At 41.6% G+C, this 24003-nt stretch overlaps 1 protein-coding gene across 3 annotated transcripts in view; it reads left to right on the top strand.

Annotated features, from left to right (window-relative positions):
• The window catches only part of ETS1 (ETS proto-oncogene 1, transcription factor), a 120167-nt gene extending 97017 nt beyond the window's left edge, over window positions 1-23150 (top strand). For 2 of the 3 annotated variants that reach the window (XM_016139143.2, XM_016139145.2), the window contains 3 exons: window positions 1334-1594; window positions 18298-18416; window positions 19360-23150. In XM_016139143.2, the coding sequence (XP_015994629.1) occupies window positions 1334-1594; window positions 18298-18416; window positions 19360-19575 (596 nt within the window). In that variant the 3' untranslated portion in view covers window positions 19576-23150. The remainder of the gene's footprint in view (window positions 1-1333; window positions 1595-18297; window positions 18417-19359) is intronic. The other variant, XM_036221696.1, reaches the window with a different exon arrangement.
• The last annotated feature ends 853 nt before the right edge of the window (window positions 23151-24003 follow it).

The raw sequence follows: 24003 nt of genomic DNA, 5'->3' as shown, positions 1-24003 counted from the left end.
TAATTATTATATATTTACTTTTGGTTTGGATACCAATATTAAATATTTGAATTTCATTGTTTTAACCAATCTCTAGCCACTATTAAGAAAGGGGAGAATATACCCAAACCACACTAGTATCTGGTAGTATTGGCCAATCTTATTCTGGGATTTAAATTTTGTAGTAGATCAGCTACCCTTGAACAGTTGAAAGTTGATTTATAGATATTTCCACTTACAGGTTTGTCACATCCTTTGCCTCATGACTTGTGCTGAGTTGAGGTGGCCATTTAGTGCCCCAGGATTTAGTTTAGGTTACCTAAAAAGTATCTGAAAGTAAAGCATAGAAAATATTCCCATGAGCCTTTTCAGCTTTAGATGTCCTCCAAAATTTTTGTTTGTTAGCCTCCTTTTTAATGGCATATTTGCCAATGGAATTTCTCTTAGAGCTATTATGCAATGATAGCAGCTGTTTATAACCTGGTTTGGGAAATTAATGAACTTGCATGATCTTGTGGTCAGTTACGAATGCCTTAAGCAACTCAAAGAGTAAAGGATTTCTGACATTGGTGTGGACGTTAACTCTTTCATCAACTCCTTTTTTTATATTGCCCACACTTCCCCAATGAAGTATAAATTTCAAGAACAAAATTGTACTTGGAGAGAATAAACAGTATTGATTTCTGTTTAGAAGAGTGATTTTTTTTTGAATCGCCTGGAAAAAAACATCTCGTAACTTCGTTCTCTATTTGAGATGGTACATGCATTTAATTTTAAAACAGTATTTGGAAAAAAAAATGCTAAAAAATAACACTTTAGTTCCAAGGTCAAGGAAGGTCAGTCTGCTCTTAGTCTAATGGAATTTTTTTTCTTATGACCAAAATATTTTGCCAAATTGGGCCTTTTGAAATCATCTCATTGGGTTAAGTCATAATAGGGAATTGAGCCTGACACTGCTCTGATTTCTTCATCTATTCATTGGGTCTAATACATCAGCTAGAAATCCCACAATCACAAGTCTGAGTCTTAGTTTTTAGGTTTCTGGCTCTAGGGTTCTTGAGGTCCCAGGCATTGCTGTGTCCCTCTGACGGGAATGAGCAGCATTTGACTCTGAATTTCTGTCCCAGGAGCCATAGAACATGACAGCGCAGTTCAGTGGGCTCCCAGATTGCGGGACACACAGACCCTCTTCCCCAGAGGAAAACCATGAGCTTTCATTCCCACTGGCCTCTCCCTTCTTCCATCTCTCCTGTGGACCTGATGAGCGACCTGTCCTCACTAAGAGGGTTTTTACAGTTGTCTTTTCCCAACCCCTCCTCCCCTGCCCTCTTCCCACCTCCCCCTTTACCTCTAGGTAAACTCGGGGGCCAGGACTCTTTTGAGAGCATAGAGAGCTACGATAGTTGTGACCGCCTCACCCAGTCCTGGAGCAGCCAGTCATCTTTCAACAGCCTGCAGCGTGTTCCCTCCTATGACAGCTTCGACTCCGAGGACTATCCAGCTGCCCTGCCCAACCACAAGCCCAAGGGCACCTTCAAGGACTATGTGCGTGACCGTGCTGACCTCAACAAGGACAAGCCTGTCATTCCTGCTGCTGCCCTGGCTGGCTACACAGGTAGGCGCCTGCCCCTACCTACCTCTGTAGCCTCTGTGTGTGTGTTGCTGTGGGTGGGCTCAGTGGAAGGCCCTGTGCACACATTCCCAGAGACTGAGGTCTGACTCTTTCTTTTTGTGAATCAAGAGAAGTAGACTCTAAGAGGTCTGGTCAGTCACTCGAGCCCCTCCGTTTGTGAATAGCTATTGATTATTGGAAGCAAATAGTATCATTTTTGTCCCAAAGGATTATTTCCAAGAGTGGTAGGAAAAGCTTAGATTTTGGACTTTTCCCACATTTTGGGGAAGGGAACTACATTTGCTTGGTATTTCTGGAAACTCTACCTAGTGGCTGAGCATCAAGCAACTCTTTCTCACCTGCTCTTGGGAGGTCTTTTTAAACATAAAATCAGCGGTAGCATCTCTCGAAGCATCACTGAATGGCCTACACTCTGGACTCTTCTGTAGTGGAGTATTCATTAGGCTGGCTGTTCAGCTGGTAAAGTGTCCTTAGTCATCCTCAGATCCCGTCAGACCCTGGTCTATGTAGGAAACCTTTTTCCTCACTTAGCTTTATTATTGATGTTCTTCCAGGAGTAAAAATTATAGTAGTGGTGAATGAAGAAAGATGTATGCTGAGAGCTAGGGCTTTGAGTGGGAGTCTGGTAATAGAGCAAAACAATTCATTTCCAAATAAACTTTAGTACATATGCTGCCTAACCCTGGAAATCTTTGCAGAGTATATCTGAGCCATATCCAGGGAGCATTATCGTGTTAATTATCAGATCCTTTCTGTAAGATTGTAGTGTTTTTTAACAAGTAGAAATTGTGTTGTGAGTGGAACTTATTTTAAGCTTTGATTCCTCATCTTTGGTCTAGGCCTCTATGCTATTGTAATGTCTCCATGTGGGGACCCTCTGTGTGGGTGAAGATAAACAGCGAAATCTGTGTTTCTGTGGAGGTATTTATCTTATCTGAAGAGTGTGCTACATCTCTGTTCTTGTGTCAGGGAAGTCTCAGGTTTTTACTAGGAAAAGCAGCCAACCTTTGAGAACAACTCAAATGCTTAGAAAAATTACTCTTTTTTCGAAGACAGGAGTAGAGTGTGCCTTTTATGTTGCAGTCCACATGGCTGCTAGTACAGTCCAGAGCATGCATAGTCAGTTGCTCAGGAATTATGTCTGTGTTTTGAGGTAGCGACAAGGTCTGTATACAGAGCCACGGGTCAGAAAGGAAGAACTTAAAGGTCCCCTACTCTGTTCATTCTACCATATCTTCCTTGGTCTCCGCTTGAACGTCACTAGTATATAGGAACTTGCTACTTTTGAAGGGGCTGCTTTACCATCTCTGTAGAGCAGACTATTAGAATGTTCTCCCGTTTCCATAATGACATCTGAAATGAAGAAAAGTAAATTAAGCACTCATTCAAGATGTGCAAGAGTGCTGACTCCTGTAGTTATAAGCATAGCTGCAGGTATTTTAAGAACTAGGCTCCAGTTGGATACACTGATGGAGGGGAGAAGTGTTGCTTAATTGGGAATAGGAAGGAAAGGCCGAGATGGCTGTGAGATGACTGTAGGCTCTGGAGGTGGCAGGTATCTCCAGCTGGGTGTGCTTGTTTCTGTTCTTGGGGTGCAGGGAACACTATGCTGTGCCACTTGCCCAAGTGTAAAGGCTAAGGCCAAGTACAACTTCAACCCTAACTTTCAGTACCAAATCTTCAACTTTATTTCCCCTTATTAAAGATATTTCTTCGTTCTCTCTGGCACATCATCGCTATGACTACCATTCATATCCACAACCATAATTCTTTTTCCATGACAGTTTTTATCGTTCTCTCTTATTTCATATGTGTTTTGAAAATTTTGCTAGTCAGGGCAGTTTTGTGAATGATGAGATTAAATAAGCTGACTTTAAATCCTAAGTTTGGATTATGGCCAACGAAAGCCTTATGATTTAGGTCAACCTTCATGGGATGAGGTTCTCTTAATGATCCATGATGACATTGCAAAGGTTTCTAGGAATGGCAAAAGCTTGATTTCCACCTCGAACAGAAATTCTTCTAAAAGTGTTGCATATCTTAGTAATTTGATTTTCTATATGGGAGAAGCCTACAGAGCTAATAGTCTACAAAAGTGACTTAATGGATTTTATCTAAGATAATTTTAGTAACTCAATGAGAATTATCTGAGAGTTGGGGGATCTTTCCAAGTGTCTCAGTTTTAATGAGAGAAGGAAAGGGATGAATTGTAAATTCTAAGGACTAGGAATGAGCGTCAAGTACAAATTAGGGACATGAATGGTCATCAACATAGCCAACACCAAAAGGTATCTGTGTGGCTTCTCTGGCAATCCAAGTTCAGAAACAGATAAAAGCATCAAAAGTTCTTTTCAGTATATATGTGTGTGCATATGTATTAGTTTATATATATAATGTTCTGGAGGTCTGAGTTATGTTTGCCTCTTTATTTGGATACACCGTTTTTAATAGGTCCGTCCTTCCTTCCTTCCTTCCTTCCTTCCTTCCTTCCTTCCTTCCTTCCTTCCTTCCTTCCTTCCTTTCATCTGTCCTCCTTCCCGCCCCCCCCCCCCCGTCTCCTTCTCCGCCCCCTCCCTCTGCTCTGTCTGGGAATAAAATATTCCTGAGTAGAAGAAAATGAGGGTGACTATTAATTACAGGTCTCAAAGACTAAAATAGTCATTTGAATTAAAACATTTTTAAGAATGTACCATTCAGTTGGTGGATTTAACTTTTACTTCTCTCTCACATGGTGGTGAGAACAATAGCCCAGAAAACAGAAGTCCTCAGTGCTCCCTCCCAACTCTAACATACTGTGTGATTTTAGGCAAATTTACCTTGTACTCTTTTTTACTTTTAGTGAAGTAGAAGTGTTCATCCTTATCTTGGTGGTAGGAGATCCGTGAAAATTGAACTAAATCAATTAATTAAACAAATGAGTGCTAGACGCTGTGCTAGACATAGGAGAAAAAAGAGCTCAGTAACCAATCATTTATTTCAGCAAATGTTTCCAAGCACATGTCGAGCGCAGATAAGTGCTGGTTGCTTTTCAGGGTTCACTGTCTTGTCAAATTCAATATATCGTAATTGTCTTGAGACTTGAATTGGATTTTGTTACTGCTGTGGTCTGAATGAAGGTCAGGATTTGTTAGGCATGTTGGGGGTAGCACAGATTGCGATGACTTTTTCTTCTGCTTAATGCCTAGTGAACATCTGCTCACACTGCAAACTGTTCTAGGTGGTGGTTTCTTGCTCTTTGTACCCTCATTGTGGCCCCTTCTCATTTTATACTCATTCAGCCCCTTCCGCTGCCTGAGGAGCAGGCAGTGACTGGAATTCCTACAAATGGGTCGCTGTCTTTATGTAGACATGAACTAAAGATGAACTAAAATTTTGAAGAATACTTTGGAAAGCGGACGTTATTGTATAAGTGTTGGCAAAATTTTTTATTGCTCGTAAAAGTTACACCTATTTTCTGTCTCAAGTTCTGCCCCCGCCTTTTCTGTTTGTTCTCTTAAAATTTGATTGTTGCAGAGGGTGTGTGGCCACATGGTAGGAGAACTTGTACCCTTCTATCACGAATTCTTGGCCCGAACGGAAGGGTGTATGTATAGATTCTCTGAGCTGGTAACAGAATCTGTTTTCCTGCCATTACACTAGATGCCTAGGTCTTCATCCATGTCACCTTCAAAGAAGTACATTTTACTTCTTTGTATGATGTCTTAGTTACTGCACTGTAAGTGTGGAAATCAGTTAGAAACTGAATTTTCACATTCTCTTGCACAGTTACATTCTTCCTCCAAAGATAAGAAAATTGCATCAACCTTCACTGGGCTCCCATGGCAACTTGTTAAATTAGGTCAAGATGTGGGGGCAGATAACATGGCTTGAAAGCCTGCCTGTTAGCTGAGTTAAGAATACATCAAATGCAATGTTGGCTTCCGCCAAAATGTACCTTCTTACCTTACTGTGAACTGCTTACCGTTATCAAACTGATACAATCAGAAAGCTCCATTTTCTCTTGTTCGAAGATACATTATGAACCCTATCTAATTAACAAAACAATTTAACAACGAATGGCCCTGTTTTCTATTTATTTGATAGACCTAAGCAAAATGCTTTGCAGATCCTTGAAAAACATTGGCATCTCTGATTTTGTTTTCCAATTTTAGTAGGCAGAGACTAATACCTAGATTGTTAGTATCCTCTCTTTTACTCTGTCCCTCCAGCCCCATTTTATAGATAATGATACTGGGGCACAAAAAATGACTTATTCAAGGCCACCTAATTGCGACCTGCACAGAAGTAGCTCCGGAATTGAATTTTAAGTGCCAGATGTCTCACCTGCATGTGAAATCTTTCCCCATATTAAGGAATGAAAACACTCATTGGTTATCTAGTTGCTTCCCTGGAGCAGATTAGGGGCCTTGTCTCCTGCTGGTCACTAATTAACACTGTACCTATGTGAGTTAGGGGAATGGAGGAGGGGCCAGGGCTAGCCTTTGGCTTCAGTCCAGAGTTATTGGTCTGTAAATCACCTTTATCCAACTTCATTTCTGATTGCCAGACTTTGCCACAGATAAGGACTCCATTCCTATCACTTCTCTGATTGTTATTGAGCTGGCCTGGTGGGAATGCTCTTGTCAATATCCAGGTGTATCAGGCTCTTTGTGTTGCAATTGTGAGTGAGTCGGTTCGGGTCTCTTTTTTATCCTGGAGCCTGAGCAAAGCTAAGCCCAAAGCCATTCATTAACTGTAATGCCATGACGTTTTATAATGCTTTGCAGACTTGTGACTAAATAGTTCCTCAATTTCCTAATGGCTAAATTGGGGGTGGTCTGGAATTTAAATTTCAGATATTTGGGAGTGAAACAATCCTGAAAAATGGTACTAGTCTTGTAGAAAAAGAAGCCCCATACATTCCGCTGTAGGCCCTCTCAAATTGCTCAGGCCTTAAATCTTCTTGCCATTTCGTAGATGGCACTATAGCCAGTCTAAAGTCACGCAATGAGAAAGTCCCTGCAAAGCCAGAACCTGGGAGTTCCTAGTTCTGGCTCCTAGTTGAATTTTAGGGGTCAGAAACTCAGAACTACTGCTAAAACATGTTCTTGAAAATAAACAACTTTCCTGCAAAAGGAAGTGCTTTAAAGCCCTTCAATTCAGAATAAAACCTGAGATTTGGCAGCACTACCTGAAATCACAGTTTTCTGAAGAAAAGCTGGTTTGCAAAATAATCTCGATGTACTCAGGCACAAACGACAACTGTGGAAACTTTGGGCATGAGCCTACGTGCTGATAAGGAAGCGGGGAGGGGTCACCAAAGCAAATTAGTATTGCAGTCTGAATTCATACAGAAGATTTTTACCATTCTAAACCCAAGTGGGTATGTTATTAGAAATAGTATGGAGCTTTTTAGTTTGAAGATTTATTCCCTGAGCCAAGCTCTAGAATATAGTCTTTTCAGGTAGATGCTCTCTGTGTAAGACAGTTGGAATCGACTAAAGTCAAGAAGAAACAGCTTGTTGACAAGAGCGTAGGACTCTGGTGCCTGATTTGTGCGGCAGCTGCCTTTTATAAGGGCCCTGAGGTCTCCCAGCCAGGCCAAGCTAGAGCTGGCTGGAAGGCTTGCAGGAGGCCGTCACAGTCTCAATGCAGAGCTCCTTGGGGCAGCACTTGAACGGATGAGAGGAAAAGAACTTCACAAATGAGAAAGTAACAGAGAGTGTCTTCTCCTTTCTGGCTCAGAGGCCTTGGTGCTAATTAGCAGGTTTCAGGAAGCCGGAAAGACCCCCTCTGCCCAAGCAGGGATTTGCTGCCAGCCAGCATCTCAGGAACTAAAGAGATTCAGATCCTCTGTGTTGTATTTGATGGTAGGTCCTACAGTGGGGCATGGAAACGGCTTGGGGATCCCATTCGAGTAATGGGTTAACATGCTGCTCAGTAATGAGACTGATGGGAAAACACTTTGAAGCAGTGGGGGAGGTAAACTTCCAGGAAGATTTGAGCTGGATGTGAAGAAAAGCCCCTTTCTGTTGCCTGGGTAGCATTTTCACTGCTTCTGCCGCCTAACTGATTTACTTTGTGACAGTTTTGCATAATCATCTACCACCTGTAGAAAAAGTCACATGGTAGAGTATTTGGCTTCACTGCTAATTTTTTAAAAAAATATCTTTTAAAAATGTGGAAAGCCGAGGTTCCCTGTTTCTGTCTGTTGCTTTTGAAGGCCACAAGTAATACCTTGCACGCTGTCTTTGAGGTGGAAGAGGCCCATTTATACCTCACACTGGATCTCAAGTCTTGATGCTATTTACGATTCTTTGAGGCTGAGTGGGGGCCTGGACTTTGGGTGACAGGAATCTCGCAAGTTGACCTGTCTTTTCTGAGTACAGCCCCCCAGCCTGTTTTAGAGGAGCCTCTGAGGCTCACACCTTTGTGGTTACTGTTTCTTTAACAAAATCTAATTATAAATCGTGGAATTGGGTGGTGACTGTGCTAGAACTCCACTCTGTCTCCAGTTTGAAGCTCTACCTTTTTGTCTTTGAAATAAAATATTTCCATTGAGCAAAATTTAGTCAGGATACTATAGAGGCATCCACACAAGTTCTTGCTGGCTTTAGCAATACACCTTGAAGATGCCCCATAGCCCTGCCAGGTATCCCAGATATTGCTGCTGCTTTCACCCCTTGGCACCTCTCTCTCTTTCCTGGATGGCCTCCACTTTTTGGCAGAATGAGCAGTGGTTTCTCAGTACAGGGGCTCGCTTGAAAAGAAGTTATAGATCTCCCTGTTCTCCCTAAAGTGACTCTCCTGTGATGCCTGCTGTTTGGAAGCTTATCTGCACCTGGTTTGTCACTTGGATATGCCTTCAGTCCAGGTTAGACACATGAGAGAGTGGTCACCCCATGCTGTCTAACCACTGGTTACGTTTCAGGGGCTAACTATATCATGTAGGAGTTAAGAGCATGGACTCGGGAGCCAGTCAGCTTGAGTATGTCCTGGCTTTGTCACTGATGGGCTGTGTGTTTGGACCAGCTAACATCTTGTGCCTTGGTTTTCTCATCTGCAAATGGTAATAATAGTAGTTCCTATCTCATAGGATTGTTGTGAGAATTAAACAAATTAGTGTATGGAAAGCACCCAGAATAGTGCTGGTCTGTAGGAAGTGTTCTCTATGTGCTAGTTTCCACTGTTTTATATTATTCTCCAAACCTCTTGTCTTTCTAAAATAATTCTGTATTCCTTGAGGTCAGGAAACAATATGTTTTACTTATAGAATCTCAGTAACTGCTGTCGGTGTCTTGGGGCACAGCAGATAGTTAATATCAGGTAGGTCACTTTAGCTCTTCAGCTCAACCTCTGTGTGTGTTAAATTTCTGCTGTGTGCTAGACTCTTTCATTACCCACACACACACTCACGTGCGCACACACACATATCTTTTTAAACCTGTCATCAACAACCACATGAGGAAGATTCTGTTATTCTCATTGTACAAATGAAGAAACCAAAGTTCAGGAGGTGGAAAGAGTTCTAGCCCAAAGTCACACAGCAACAACAAAGAAAATTCCTTTCAAAATTTCTCACAAAGTGAGATAATTAACAGGAAAATATCTGATATTAGTAGTGTATTTGTTTAGTTCTGCCAAGAAGCAGATGTTAAGACATGATTGGACTTGCAATAAATTTGTTGTGATGGGGCATCTGTGAAGGACAAAGTGGGACGGAGCAAGAGAGGGCAGGGGAGCCTCCAGACCATGCTGCAGGTCTGTTACCTGTAAAAGGAGAGAGGGAAGGAAGATTTGGGTGAGAAGAGCCTCCAAATGCAGTTCAATTCCAAGGAAGTTTTGTCCGGGCTGATGGGGAATCCTCTGGCCGGTTGCCCAGTGGAGGAGCTCCATATCTCATAAGAAGGGCCTCATGGTCCCATCATGCGCAACCCTTGACTGGAGCAGCCCCTAGGAAGCATGGCCTTGGTGGGGGGAATTGTGGATCCAGTCAGTTATGCTCCCTGCAGCAAGAGACCTGAGCTGCATGTTGTCATAGCTGCCATAGACCTGACATAAATGTGGGTTGTCAAACAGGCCAGCACAGTTTTTCTGTCTGGCTAGTTGTACAGCAGAACTCAAGACCATGGTCAATCCCGTTGCTCTTGGTGGTCAATGATAGGCTTCAGAGATCAGCATATTGTTGACTATGACTAACCGGCTGCATTGTCTTATGTATGACTCACCTCTTCCTGAGAGATAACAAGAGTGAAAGTGCTCCTAAGGTGAGTGAATGTGAAAGTTTAAACTCTGAAGCCAGGATGGGACTTGCTTTGCTGGAAAAGTGCTCGTAGGGTGCAGCTTATGTGGAGGTGTTTGACTTTCAGAGCTGAGGTGGGTACAGTTTCTTGTGAAGGCTCCTTGAGGCTAGATTCTCAGTCCTGTCTTCTTTAAAGGTATAGATGAGGGCATTTTCAGCTCCTCTCACTAAGGTGGCTCAGAAAAGTGTTTCTTCTGTTATTTTATCATCCAACTCAATCTGGCTTTAATGTCTGACATTCAAGGGATGGTCAGAGATTATTTGGTGGATAAATGCTTACAAAATTCAGTGCTCATATGATTATTAGGATCTAGTTCATATCTCCAAGAATAGTAAGATGCTTAACAAGTCATTTCTCTCATCTTTGAGGTGAAGGGGGAAACTTCACCCCTCAGATAAAATAAAGTCCAGAGATTACATCAAGAATCTACTGAGAAAAGGAATTGGCTTCACACTTCTCAAGTTCTATTTTCTAAACCTCATCAGTGAAAACATTTTTCTTTTTTCTTGTTACCTAGATACTTAGGAAGACATTTTCTTTAGATATTTATAGTGGTTAGAAAAAGCATTTCCTTGGTATCTAACAAAATTCTCACCCTGTACCTTCAAATCCAAACCTAACCCATTTCTTGTGACTTCTTAAAAGAATCAGTTACCTAGAAGACATCAGGAGGAAAAAGCTCTAAGGAACCCACTTCCTGACTTGAGCTTCACTGGCTTGCTGTCCAAGTCTGCATCTGAGTGGTAGGTTGAACGTGGTTAGACAGAGTTCTTGGGTTTAGAGGAAAGAGGTGGCTGCATTTGAATATAGGCTGTCCCTTTAAGAGAAGAACAGTCTCCTTTCTCCTGCAGCCACCCCCACACACATGTACTTGAACACATGCAGGTGTGAGGAGCCCAAGCAAGAACAAGGGTCTTTTCTCAATACACCAAAGTAACTGTCATATTCTCAGGTCCAAAGCAGACTCCCAGTGAGCCTCACTTAACTTCTGTCCCAGGTGGGGCAGCCTAGCCGGCCTGTGGCCAGCCAACTGGGCTTGCTGCCCAGCCTGTCTTAGAAATTGATGGCTGGACAAGACTTCCTGCTTCATCTTCAGTTAATGCTGATGGGGTCTACTTCTAGGCCAAATGACTGACATCTGTGGGCAGTGCTGCCGAAGTCTCTCCAGGTCAGCTCTCCAAAATAATTAGGTAGAGTGTCCTTGGTGAGGAGCATAAGTGATTAGGGAAAAAAAGCACATTGGGGAAAAGAGGATCTAAATCTGTCTGTGGTGAAGATTTCCCCAAATCATAAATGTCTGTGATACTTTCACTTGCAAAGCAGCTTGCATCTGCTCTTTTTGGGCCTACCTACTTTGAATTAGAGCAAGAACTTCACAGAGTTATTACTAACTTTAAAAAAATCTTAACTGGTTATTCTCATCTACAATATTGAAGGCATTTAACATTGATATATTTTAATCTTTTTTTTTTTTCTTGGCCTACTACTTTCTCTTTTTCCAAAGTTGTCAATAAAAGGCCAATTTAATTCTTGGAAGAATAATTGAATTTTATTTAGTACTTTTGCTGTTTTCAATTCCATCTTTTTTTTATCTTTGAAAAGTCTACTTTCAAAAATATTGTTTCTATTGTTTCATTCTCTTTAATTTCATTGTTGTATTTTATATTGTTCTCCACTGTGGTCACCCTATATATATATAATTTTTTCCCTCATGATTGGGACTTAATTTATTTTAAGGTAGAAAGTAGCAGAGATTGCTATTTACATTTTAGAGATGGGAAAACTAAAGCCCAGAGAGGTTAAATAAGTTACCTAAGATAACACAGTAAATCAGGAAGAAATCACAGTGGATCAAAGCCCTGGACCCATGATTCCCCATTTTGGGCTTCCACAAAGTCATGTTAGTATTTTGATTTTATAGGATACTGTCTGCTGTCAGCAGTCCTCCATTGCTTAACATGCTTTATTATTATTTTTAATACTTTTTTCTCTCTTTTGGTCTTCCCTGTCAGCAACATGGACTTGACATCAAAGGCTGGTTTTATTAATTGGAGAGCTGTTTTCTAACTTGTTTCTATTTTTATATATTGGCTATTTCAGCATTTAAATAAATGCTAATTCATGAAGGTGTCATCCATCATTACATTCATGTGTTTTTCAAGCACATGTTAGAATGTTCTCTGTAGTTCTGAGTTGAATTTTTAGGCTTATATCCCCAATTGCTGCCCTCGAGTTACTAGCCATTGATAAAGGAACATATGTGTAGAATATGTTGACTTTACAGTGATTCGTTAAACTGAGGCCTTGTTGGTTTGTTATAGAATGTGCCATACATGGCTCATGTTAGAGATGAGATGAGATTGGGTTGGGGTAAAGGCAAAGGAAGGGCACAGCTCAGAAGAAATAGGAAAAGGCACCTATAGGCACAATGCCAAGCTAACCTGTCAAGCAGTCCCTACCCTTCCTTTTCTCTTGAAACTCAAAATCTTTTCCCATTGCTTTGGTTGCCAAACAATCCAGCAGTATATTCTCTTTAATTTTTCATTTGCAGACAGAAGATTGTGCAGCCTCAGGTTGAGTTTGGCCCACAGGGCAAGAAACTATCAGGATGTTTTTTTTTGATTCGTCATTAAACTTCTTTTTAAAATGACTTAATGGAAATAGATTTTGGAATCTTTTGTGGACAATAACTTAGAAGGGAATTGATAGAAAGGGGGTGATGCTTAGACCCTGGGGTTACCCACTCTACCTCTAGAGGTGGGAACTCCTACAGTAGTGTGAAAGGAAGATATACTTATGAACAGATGGGTCATTTCTGGATTCTAGTGTTCTGTTTTTGCCAGCATAGTTTGGCTGTGGGTAGAGACACCTGGGTGGAAGGGAGGGGCCAGTCAGTCTCGTTCCTCTGTTTTAGGACCACCTGGCAGATGTGTGCTATTAGGGCAGAGTCAGCTCTATTGCAAGGGTGACCAACCATGAGAGTTTCATAGGTTAAAATAAATTTGATGTCCTACCCACAATGAGGTATTTGATTTGACTTTTAGAGTCAAGCTAAAGAGATTAGCTTCTCAAAGTAGTAAATTAATCCCCAAAGGACAGAAGGTGTGGTCGTTTTTATTTTGGGGAACATGTTGATGAAACATAGCCTGGGAGTCCCCCATGCTGTTTGGTCCCATACATATTTTAAGAGAAAGAAACAGTTTGGATAGCTTTTAAACCCTTACACCTTTATTCAGAAGAGGATTGTTTTAGTAATACAGTTCAGTAAATGTTTATTGAGCACCTGTCAGAGAGCAGATACGATACCCAATACTTGGCGCTGAGAAAATAGAAATCAGTAAGAATAGTCCATGCTCGCAAGGAGCTGATAACTGGAGTCATTTAACAGCAAATAGCTTTTTGGTGGTTGGTGTTAATTGGTGAACATCGTTCTCAGCTTTGGATTCCAGCATTGAAAGAACACAGCCCCTCGGAGCATATGTTCTAGTGATGAGGGATGGACACGGAGAAAACCACCAGGTTGGTCTTGTAAGTAAACCACAATGGGAGGCTTCCTGTTAAGAGTGACTACCCTGAGCTGACCTCCAATCAGATGGAGGCTGGCTCTTCTATGTGAGCCTCACACTAGGGCACAAACGACTGATGAGAACTTGCAGTTGGAATGAAAAGGACAAACTGAAGCCCCACCTCAAATTCACCAGCAGTGAGTTCATTGACATAGGCAGGCAAACCCTGAGTCTAGAAAATGAGAGGGGAGATACTGCCAAATTGCCAAATGGAAAAGATTATTATCAAGAGCATCTTACTAAAGTTTTGTCCTAACCCATTGCTATATATTTATTTAAGTTGCTCACTTCATCAAGATGGATTGACCGGCCTTCCAGTTATTAGCAAGGAGAAGGGACTTAAAACATAACCAAAATGAGTAGGAATTTACTTGAAGCTTTGGCTTAAAAGAAAAAAAAAATGTAACCTTGGCTTTGAAGTCTCTTGAGGGTCCCCTCTGGAGGGAATAGGATTTGCTCTGCTGGCCTGGGATCTTCCAGGTAGCCACCTGATGTTTCTTCTGAGGTTGTATCAAGTTCTCCAAATCAGGATCATCAGTGTTGTCTTCAGAATTTTCCTCTTATCCAGAAGCCGAGAATAACCAAGCAGTCAGAGGAAATCCCCCTACGACAGCCAGGGAGGGAGCTAGGTGGAGAGGGAGCAGGCTGCAGGGGCACGGAGGCCCAGGGAGCTGGGTGGGTGTGAGTGTGTGTGGTGCCCTCCCCCTCCACTCCTTTGGAGAGGGACTTCCTTCTAACAGGGACCCCTCTGTTGTTGTAGTTCAGAGCTTTGACTTGAGAAGCATAGTTTCCCAGTGATGCCACCGGATTCCTGATGTGTGACACCCTAGGGCAACATGGTGAAGGCCGCCGTTGACTGCTTTGGGGCCCCTAGACAGGGACATCATTGTGAGTCACATTTAGTATGTGAGCTCCCTCTTCCCATGACTGGCACTATTCTTAGCACCATTCTCTGCTCCCTGGGACAGAGGTCACTGGGACCACAGTCTGGTCGGGTGGGTGGATGATGGGGCTGGGCCCAGGCGTGAGAGGAGGTGCAGGGAGAATAGAGGAAGAGGCCTTACAGTTTTAGGATATGTTGCGGCAAGGGCAAGAGGTGGGGCCCTGCAGCCCTGGGGGTTGGGGCAGACCTGAACCAGTATTCTTGCTGAGCGAATTCCTTGACCTTCGTATTTCTATTGCTTTCTGCAACCCAAGGGCAGTGTAAGAGTCAGCACAAAGGTACTAGAAAGGACTCTTTGGGAGGAATCATAGTGTCCTTTCGTTTGGCACCACATCATGGACTTTCTGAAGGGTAAGCAGTGACTTTCAGGAAACCCAGGCTGAGAGCAGAGCACTGTGTGCTTGTTAGCTCCAGGTGGGCTCACAGCATTTTTCTTCAAGAATTGAGGGAAGGAGGTTTGAACTGACATCACCACTATTTTGACTTCCTTATTGTGAAGCTGACCAGAGACGTTCCTTCCCATCCAGTTCCTGTGGTTTCTTTAGGCAACTGCTTTTCCACTTTATTCTCTCTCTTCCTTTTGGTATAAATCAAAGAGATGAGTTTAGAGAGCACCACACTCTAGGACCTGGGCTCCCAGTCCTGGAATTTCAGTTTGATGTTCTTTATGAACAAAAGTAAACTCATGATGAGGAAAAAAAAAAACCTGCGTGCATGGACTAATCCAACCTCCTCCCCCCGCCCCTGCCCCCGAACCCCCATATACGCAGACCTCAAGGGTCAAATATACAGAGAAGGGCTGGAGCCAGGCAGATGGAACTTATGACTTGGACATTTAAAGTTGAGAAATGGCTCTGGCAGGAAAAACAACAGCCATTCTTCTGTCTGGGATCCCTTCCTCTTTGAGCTGGTTCCAGCGACACCAACTGTTGTCCCCTTCTCTACATTATGGCCACCCAGTCGCAAAGTCAAGAGCCTGTGCTCCTGGGCTCGCCTTTCTGGGACTTGCTGTGTAGAAGCCCGACATCACCTTCCTTTTCCTCAGCTTGACATTACTTGTCACATGCTCCCCAAAGGATTTTAAGATAAATAATGTAAGAGTTTTAAGGTAAATAGTGGGAGGGAGAAATAATGAAGTGACATAGCCTAACAGCTACCACAAGGGGACCTGACTAATTGGGCTAGAAATGTCACCTGTGGAGGTGGATGCCGAGATCACTAGCTGTCAGAGGGTTGGGAGAACCACTGACCATCCAGTGTCCTATGGCTGCTGAGAAGGGTGAAGAAAAGATAATTTTTTAAAAGCCGGAGCCTGTTATCTCTCAGATTACTGTGACCAGGCAGGCAGTTCAGATGCCAGCCTCCAGGTTCGTCTTGTGTAGGAACAATGCAGTCAGTATGGAGCTGAAGAATTCGGGGTCAGACTGCCTCAGTTCCAGTCTCAGCCACTCCACTTCTGACATGAATGGGCTTGGCCAAGGCCAGTGGACCCAGGTCAGGCAGTGTACCAGTGTTCTCTGCTGCAAAATGATAGGAACACACATGATTGCATCTAGCCCATAGGTTATTACGAGGAATGAATGAGACATGTAAAGCAGCAACACAGTGTCTGGTGCATAGTAGGCGTGTAACCAATCACACAGCACTTGTGAGCCTTTTGCTTCACCAGGGGTCTTAAAGCAACTCTTCTCTCTGTCCTAGGTCTGCAGTCAATAGACCTGACTCAAAAGAGGACTCACTTATGTAATTTTGGGGCTGTTGATTTTTCTTCCTGTGTCTCCCCGCAGAGGTCCTGTTGGGTCTATAGTCGTTTTGCACTTCATCAGGAGACCTGTTATGTCACAAGGGGTCTTGCAGCTGCTTTTCCTTTTCCTTTTTTTTCCTCTTCTTTTCTCTTCTCTTCTCTTTCTTCTTTTTTCTTTTTGCCACCAGAAATTATCTAGCATTTCCTAATAGAGATTTGTTTTCTTACTCCTCCCCTCTGGATGGCTTCTTGATGGTTACTTCATATACTGTTGTGGTTAGTCCTGTGAGCCCAGGCAGAGAGTAGTAGCTAGTGAGTTTAATTCAACTGACAAGAAACCTGCAAATGTGTCTAAATTGTATACCCCGTGGTTTTTTTAAACAAGGGGTGGAAACAGAGGAGGATAAGGCTTAACCAGTGTAGAATTCAGGGCTGTTTTATGAATGTTAATTTGTTTTGTAGACATTCACTGAATCATTTTATTCTAGAGTATGTTTAGGATATTTCTTACAAAATGGTTTTAAAGAGCTCAAGGCATATTCTTAGAAGGATGAGATAGCGATGTTTCATTTTTCATATTTAGCTTGGGGTGTGCAGAGGAAGAGCGCTGGAAACCATCATTAGGAGGCACTTGGAAAGGAATGCTTCCTTGGCTGTCAGATGACAATGCACGCCAGCCGCTCTTTCCTCATACGTATCTGTTGAAGTTGCTCCATGCTGTGCTTGGAGTCTGAAGACCTGGATGCTAGAACCAGAACCATGCTTTATAACTGTGTCTGGGAGCAAAGTCATGTGACTTTCCTGAGCATCTTTTTTCTTACTAATAGGATGGAAACAGACCACTTGTGCTTCGTCTATAAAGAGGAATGGGCAGTAGATTTTAGGAGTAAACAACATGATGCGTGTAAACATGCCTGTAGATGTATGAGATAGAACAAGAGATTATCCTGATAGATTATAGAGGACATTTTCTTTTTTTTTTTAGATTGAGAGGGAACCAACCTAAAGCTAGATTTTCTGTTGAATCTCAGTTTACTTTGAATCAGACAAATTTGAAACTCAGGTTAAGGATTAGAGCCTTACAAAGTCACATTTTCCAGTACCAGTTAGAGTATCCCAGCTTCCTTCATCTACATGAACTGGATCTTTCCCAGTCTGGTCTGTCCAGATTGCTTCTGAGATGGTGTTATAAGGCACAGTCCAGACATGTAACAAATAGGACAGACTGTTGAACCCATTGGCCATACTTGTAAGTCAGATAGGAATCACTGGCAGTATTGTCATTGCTGTAAAGAAAGTTATCCTAAAAGGAAACTTATACAGCATATCTTTTAGCATAAATTTACTATCAGAGGACGTCAGGCCTTCCAGAACTAAGATCTTGGCAGTGTCGATGGCTAACGCAAGAGAGTAGCGTGTGTGTGTGTGTGTGTGTGTGTGTGTGTGCGTGCGTGCGTCACTTAGAATACACTGAACCCGTGAAGAATTTGAGACAGTCCTCACCTGACCTCTGAAGATTTCCTGGGTGGCAAGTTAATTGCTCACAAAGTGATGATGCTTTCTTTTCTCAGTTTGGGTGCTCACCTATAAGTGGCCTGGAGGACGGGAGAATGGTGGAGAGGAATATTATGACCCAACTAATTTCTTGTTACATAAGCCTAGGGTAGTAACCTTCTCACTTGCAAATCAAGGGCCAAAGGCTCTACATAGAGGAGTGCTTTTTACCTTGGACTTCTGACTGGAACTGACAAACACATTCCTTAGTTAATACTTTTATTACTTCTTAAGACAAAATGACTTAGTTTTTAAAGGCACAAAAGATTATTCTGCCTTAGAATATCTGAGAGGATAGAGTCAGTGTTTTCTTTCTACAGTTTGTTTAGCAATGAAAATGGACTAATCCTTAAGCCAATCAAAATAAGGCAGTTGATAGATTGTCTTAAGCGCTTTTCCTTTTTTATTTTGGTATGAAATTCTTCACCTGTTTGAGCTCATAGCGCCTCTTCCAACATTTGGACTCTACGTTGCCTTCCTTGTCTCCTGGCTGGGTGGACTGAGAGAGGAGAGAGGAGGGAGTGCTGTATTCTAGAATTAGTTGTCCAGAGTGCTGAGCATTTGGTGTAATGATTCATCATGCTTTGTGTTTCCAGGCAGTGGACCGATCCAGTTGTGGCAGTTTCTTCTGGAATTACTCACTGATAAATCCTGTCAGTCTTTTATCAGCTGGACAGGAGATGGCTGGGAATTCAAGCTTTCTGACCCAGATGAGGTAAGAAGGGAGTGACTTGAGAGAACTGGATTAGAGAGAACTCTGAAAAAGGGGTGTGTGGGTCTGGTGATATTTTCTAGGATTTAAATCCCAGCTCTACCACTTGCTACTGTGTAACCTTCATCAATTTACTCAGCCTATCTGAGCCTTAGTTTCATCATTTAGTAAAAAGAGAAAATATCTACAATGCCCATTTGTTTTCTAGGATTACCTGATGCGATATACATAATAGTAGGTACATAGTAGCCCTAAGTAAATATGAGTTGCCTTCTCTGACTTAGCATTTTCCTGGCCTGGTGGCTCTGTGACTCTGAAAGGGACCCGGCAATTCAAGAGGCCTTGGAAGATTGGTACAATTTGTTAATTAGTTTATTCTTCTCATCCAGCAAATGTTTATGGACTGGTTACTTTGCGGCATGCCTAATTTTAAGAATTAAAAAAAAAATAAAATAAAACAATGGGCAAAAGATACAACATTTCTGTTCTGGCAGACATGAGAAGATATCGTGCCCCAGAACAGAGCAGCTTCCTGCTGGGGAAAGGCAGGTATGATTTTAGCTCAGTTCTCCTCTTCTCACTCACATGAGATTTCATGCTTTCAAAGCAGAGACTCTCTTAATAATATAAAGAGGAAAGAGAGTCTATAATATTGCTTTTTTTTTTTTCTTTGATATCAGATACTTTAACTCCACTCCATAGAAGTTCAGGGTTACTGTGTTTTCATCAACTTCAAGAATCAACACTTTATCTTATTGTTGCCCAGCCCTTGAAAATTAGAATTCAAAAGAGATAGGTCAGAAAAATACCTTCTATGTACAGGAGTCTCTAACAAGCTTACTTGAACATCATGAGTCACTGTGAATGGGTACAGGCATGTGAGCATGTAGATTTGGATTATTTTATAAAATTTTACCCATTTATTTTTTTATTTTTTTATTTTCAGGTGGCCAGGAGATGGGGAAAAAGGAAAAACAAACCTAAGATGAATTATGAGAAACTGAGCCGTGGCCTACGCTACTATTATGACAAAAACATCATCCACAAGACAGCGGGTAAACGCTACGTGTACCGCTTTGTGTGCGACCTGCAGAGCCTCCTGGGATACACGCCCGAGGAACTCCATGCCATGCTGGACGTCAAGCCCGATGCTGATGAGTGATGGACACCAAAGGGCTGGAGAACTCTGCTGAGACATTTCAAAGAACAACCATGTCGGTTGGACTCTTAATTTTTAATTGTTATTCTATTTTTAATTTTCCAGAACTCATTTTTTACATTCAGGGGTGGGAGCTAAGTGAACTGCAGCTATAATCAATTATGTGTGGTTGGAAAAAGGAGAGCCAGGACTGGTGGGGTGGGTGGGACAAGAAATTCTTGAGCAAATTTTCAGGAGAGAGAAAAGGGTCTTCTTAGAAGCTTGAAGAATCTGGCTTAAGGGAGGAAGAAACTAATGTGTCCAATCATTTTAAAAAATCATCCATGAAAAAAAAATGTGTCTCAAGTTATGGACCTATTAACGAAATTGAGGCATCGGGAGTCATAAGACTGATGAAAGGCAATTCATTTGCTTCTGTTTTTAGGTCTAGGAGGCCAAAAAAGAGGGATTGGAGTAGAACATTTTGTTTGGGGGTTGCACTAAATCCCAAGGACTATTTACCTTTTACTGTACTTTTAAAACAAAGATGGACTTCAGTGGGGAGGGACCAAAACTCTTTTTGTGTTAAAATTTATTTTATTAAATTTTGTGCCAGTATTTTTTTTTTTCTTAAAAATCGTCTTAAGCTCTAAGGTGGTCTCAGTATTGCGGTATCATACAAGTTTGTGTTTATTTGCTGGCTGAGGATTCTGTCACAGTGAAAGAAAACTGTTTATATAGACCCCACTGGAAACGCAAAGTGCTGTCACTGAGATCAGGGATCCCAAATTCATGCAGCTTACATGTGAAGGAAAAAATACTGACTTGGGTACAAGGGAACTATGTGTGTGAATTTCATCTATAATTAAAAAAAAAATGTTATCATCACACCCTTTTACTTTTTTGTCATTAGTGAATTTTTGGGATTTTGACTTAATGTTGAGCTAAGAAACATTAAGTCTTTGAACTGAATGTATTTTGCAGCCCTGGTTTGGACCACAGTAAATGTAGGAGCACTGTTAAAGCCATGGAAAGGCGCTCGAAGGAGAAAAATTAACTTGGTTCTTTATTGGTTCTGTACTTGTAACATATGACTTGGAATAAAAGCTGTGTGCATGGGCATTACCCCTCAGGGCTTAAGAAATAAGTCCTGAATGCATGTCGTTCCTAACTAACACTCTACACTTTCTCCTTTGTGTCTTATTTTCCAAGCATCCCACATTTATTGTCCCCTACCCCCATTATTCAGTAGAGAAATGTACAGCTTTCTGATTGGTGAGTGCAAGGGTGCAGACATGACATGAGTTGAAGAGTGTCTGATAAAGCCATTAGACTCACTGGGTTGTAGGAGCAATAAAATTAAGGGAGCATATACATAAAATGGGGCTTGACTGTCTTTGGGAGGAGAAATGAAAGGCTTTCCTTTGAAGAACTTAAGCTAGTTGAGTGGGATGTCAGGTAAGACTGCATGCAAAGTGAATAAGGCAGCCGCTATTAGAGCCTCGTGCTTGGGTCTGTTATCATGGCCACAGGGTAAGAGAAGGTTAATAATTGCAGAAGAGAGGAATGACTTGAGGGCAAAGGAAAAAGAAGAGAGGGAGCTTGAATGAAGAAAATAAGGCGGGCCATAAGATTTGAATATATTTTCAGTTCCCTCATAATGTAACTACAGGCTTAATTGACTGAGGCAGTTGTGAAGGGTAATCTGAAAATGGGGTTTGGGTGGGGGGACCAACATTTAACTAGCGAGGAAAAGTTTCTAATTCAGTCAGAATCTCCCCACCATGTAGATGCCCAATTCAAAAAGGATGGCAACAATGGGACGGCTTTATAGACTTCAGAGAGAGAGAGGCAAAGACATTTAAGATGGGCTTCTCAGGGCTCGCCTTTCTTGGGCTCTAGCTGAGAAACTGGAAGTACTAACAACCTTCTAGCATATCTTCAAGAAAGTGGATTGTTCACTCCTAGGTCTTCTTGCAGACCCTAATTATCAGGAACTTAGCTCTGTGATTTATGAGTTTCCTCATACTGATATATTGGAGAGTCCACTTGGAAAGCAAAGGCAGAATTAGCCCAGTTGTATATTTTGATCTTCTTCCAAATGCAGGTGCCTTAATGAAGCTCTTGAAATATTTTAAGAGCTGCTCAGGGAGTGTTAGGCGGAACTGTTGGACTACATTCTTTTTTCTTAGATTTTGTGATCTTTGTTGGGCACTGGCAAAGGGGTGTGTGTGTGTGTGTGTGTGTGTGTGTGTGTGTGTGTGTTTTCAGACAAGCAAAACTGCAGCTAAGATAATACCTGGGTTATCTAGGTAAGTCTTTCCACATTTCAGTAATGGGTGAAAGTAGAACCAAGGCTGGGTATCAGTCATGGCTTGCTGTTTGCAACCGGGCATAAAATCACTTTCTCAACTCTTATCCATCTTTCCTATTGCATTTATGCTGAAAACTCCCCTTATGTGAGTGTGTCTTAACTCCTGCAATATTTCTGTAGCAGACAAGGTATAAGAAAGTGCCTCCTCATGCTCCTCAGCCGCTTGTTCACTCAGATGCCTTTCTCTATAGGTCCACCATTTTCAGTATTTATAGATAGTTTATTAGTTAAGACAGCTTTGTTGATCTGGCCAGATGCTTTTTCTCCTTCTGTCCAAAGGCCAGAGACCATCCCAGGAAGAGTGGTGGGTGGTTTATACACTGGAAATGCAGCAGAATTGTTGCATTTATGCTTTTTAAAAACACATGTCAGCTTCAGAGGAAGGATGGGCCAATCTGGTTTAGCTGGGGGAAACCCTTATTTTCCTGGAGATGCCTTAACCCACATTGGTTTTGGCTGTAGGGTTCAGAGTCACTTTTGTTCCCTTCTCCATCTGGTGGGGGGTAGGGTGGACTTCCCTGCAGCAGAGCCCTGGTTTTGTGGTGATGGGGATTGGAGGTAGCATTCCAAGATCAGATGTGCTTTTCCTCACTTTGGAGATGAACACTCTGGGTTTTAGAGCATTAACCTGCCTAATCTTTGTGGTGAAAATTACGCCTTCATTCTTCTAGTCATGCTGTGCATGCTGCTTTCTTTGTTGGGGTCTATATAAATGTGTTGATCTCTTAACTACATTCCAAAGAAATTTCAAGGAACCAGAAATATATGTATACATATACATATATAAAATATATATATTAAAATGAAATTATCTCTATCAGGAATACTGCCTCAGTTATTGAACCTTTTTTAAGAATACTTTTTTTTTAAGCTGAGAAATATAAGGGTAAAACAGATGTTATATTGTGTTTGACTATTTTCCAACTTGTATTTTCATATAATTTATATTTTTTAAAAAGCTGAAAATTTAAAAGCAAGATGAAAAAAAGGAAAAGCAGGTGCTTTTTAAAAATCAGAACTGAGGTAGCTTAGAGATGTAGCGATGTAAGTGTCTATGTGTTTTTTTTAAATGCAAAAAAATTTCTTATGGGGGAGTTTTTGTTTGTTTATTTTAGTAGCTGATGCTGGCACATCATTTTGCTGGAGAGTTTTTTATATACTGTAGCCTGATTTCATATTGTATTTTAAACTGTGTGAGATTAAAAACAAAAAAATTCATTCATAACGATGTGGGTTTGGCTTGATTCTTTCCTGTCTGATTCATGTATGAAAGTGGGACAAATTAACCAACCAGAGACAAGCACAAGAAGGGTAGTAACTCTGGCTTGCTGATCTCACTAGCTCTGGACACTTTCAGATAAAGATTTCCCAATAAAGTGAGAACTATAGATGGAATATAGGGAAATATGACCTCACATCCCAGTTATTGAATGTATAGTGTCATCCCTTGTGGAATTCTTTGGCCTTATCACACCACATTTTCTTCATGTCTGAAGGACTAAAAGTCACATGAAAAATTATTTAATGACTTAACAGATAAACATCTGATTTCAACTTGGTAAAGTTCCTGATCTTAGCACAGAAAGTCAGACATTTTTTTCTGATGCTCTGGACAGGAACAGTATTCTTGTTTCTTCTTCTGATATTAATTTTCTCTCTATACCAATTTAGACCTGTCACATCCATCTCCTTGACCTCTATTCTCTCACTGGGACTAGAAGTTGCAAGTGATAATATCTGTCAGAATCCCCCAGAAACCCGTGTCATAAATAAAATCATATTTATAAGTGCTCTGAGGAGGAGAGCTTAGGAACCCATCTTGCATGGTGCTTTTCTCTTGTTGTTGAAACTGTAGAAAGTGGATGTTTTTAATTAACGCCAGCATTTGCAACATGAATCCCAAGTCACAGCTGGAAAGAGAATTTTTGCTGAATTGTTCACAAAGAGAGCTCTGTTTTTGGAAAATCCATTTCTTCGGGCCTAGAGCTTGAGGTTTGCTGAGTGCATGTTAAGCACTGACTGTGTGGTCTAGCGGTCAGGGAGCCCAGCTGGCCACGAGGAGGGTTCTGGGTCCATCC

Source organism: Rousettus aegyptiacus, unplaced genomic scaffold (genome assembly GCF_014176215.1).
Source record: "Rousettus aegyptiacus isolate mRouAeg1 unplaced genomic scaffold, mRouAeg1.p scaffold_m13_p_5, whole genome shotgun sequence".
NCBI classification, from domain to species: Eukaryota; Metazoa; Chordata; class Mammalia; order Chiroptera; family Pteropodidae; genus Rousettus; species Rousettus aegyptiacus.
Note: the sequence above shows the minus strand (reverse complement) of the source record. Positions and strands in the feature narration are given on the sequence as shown.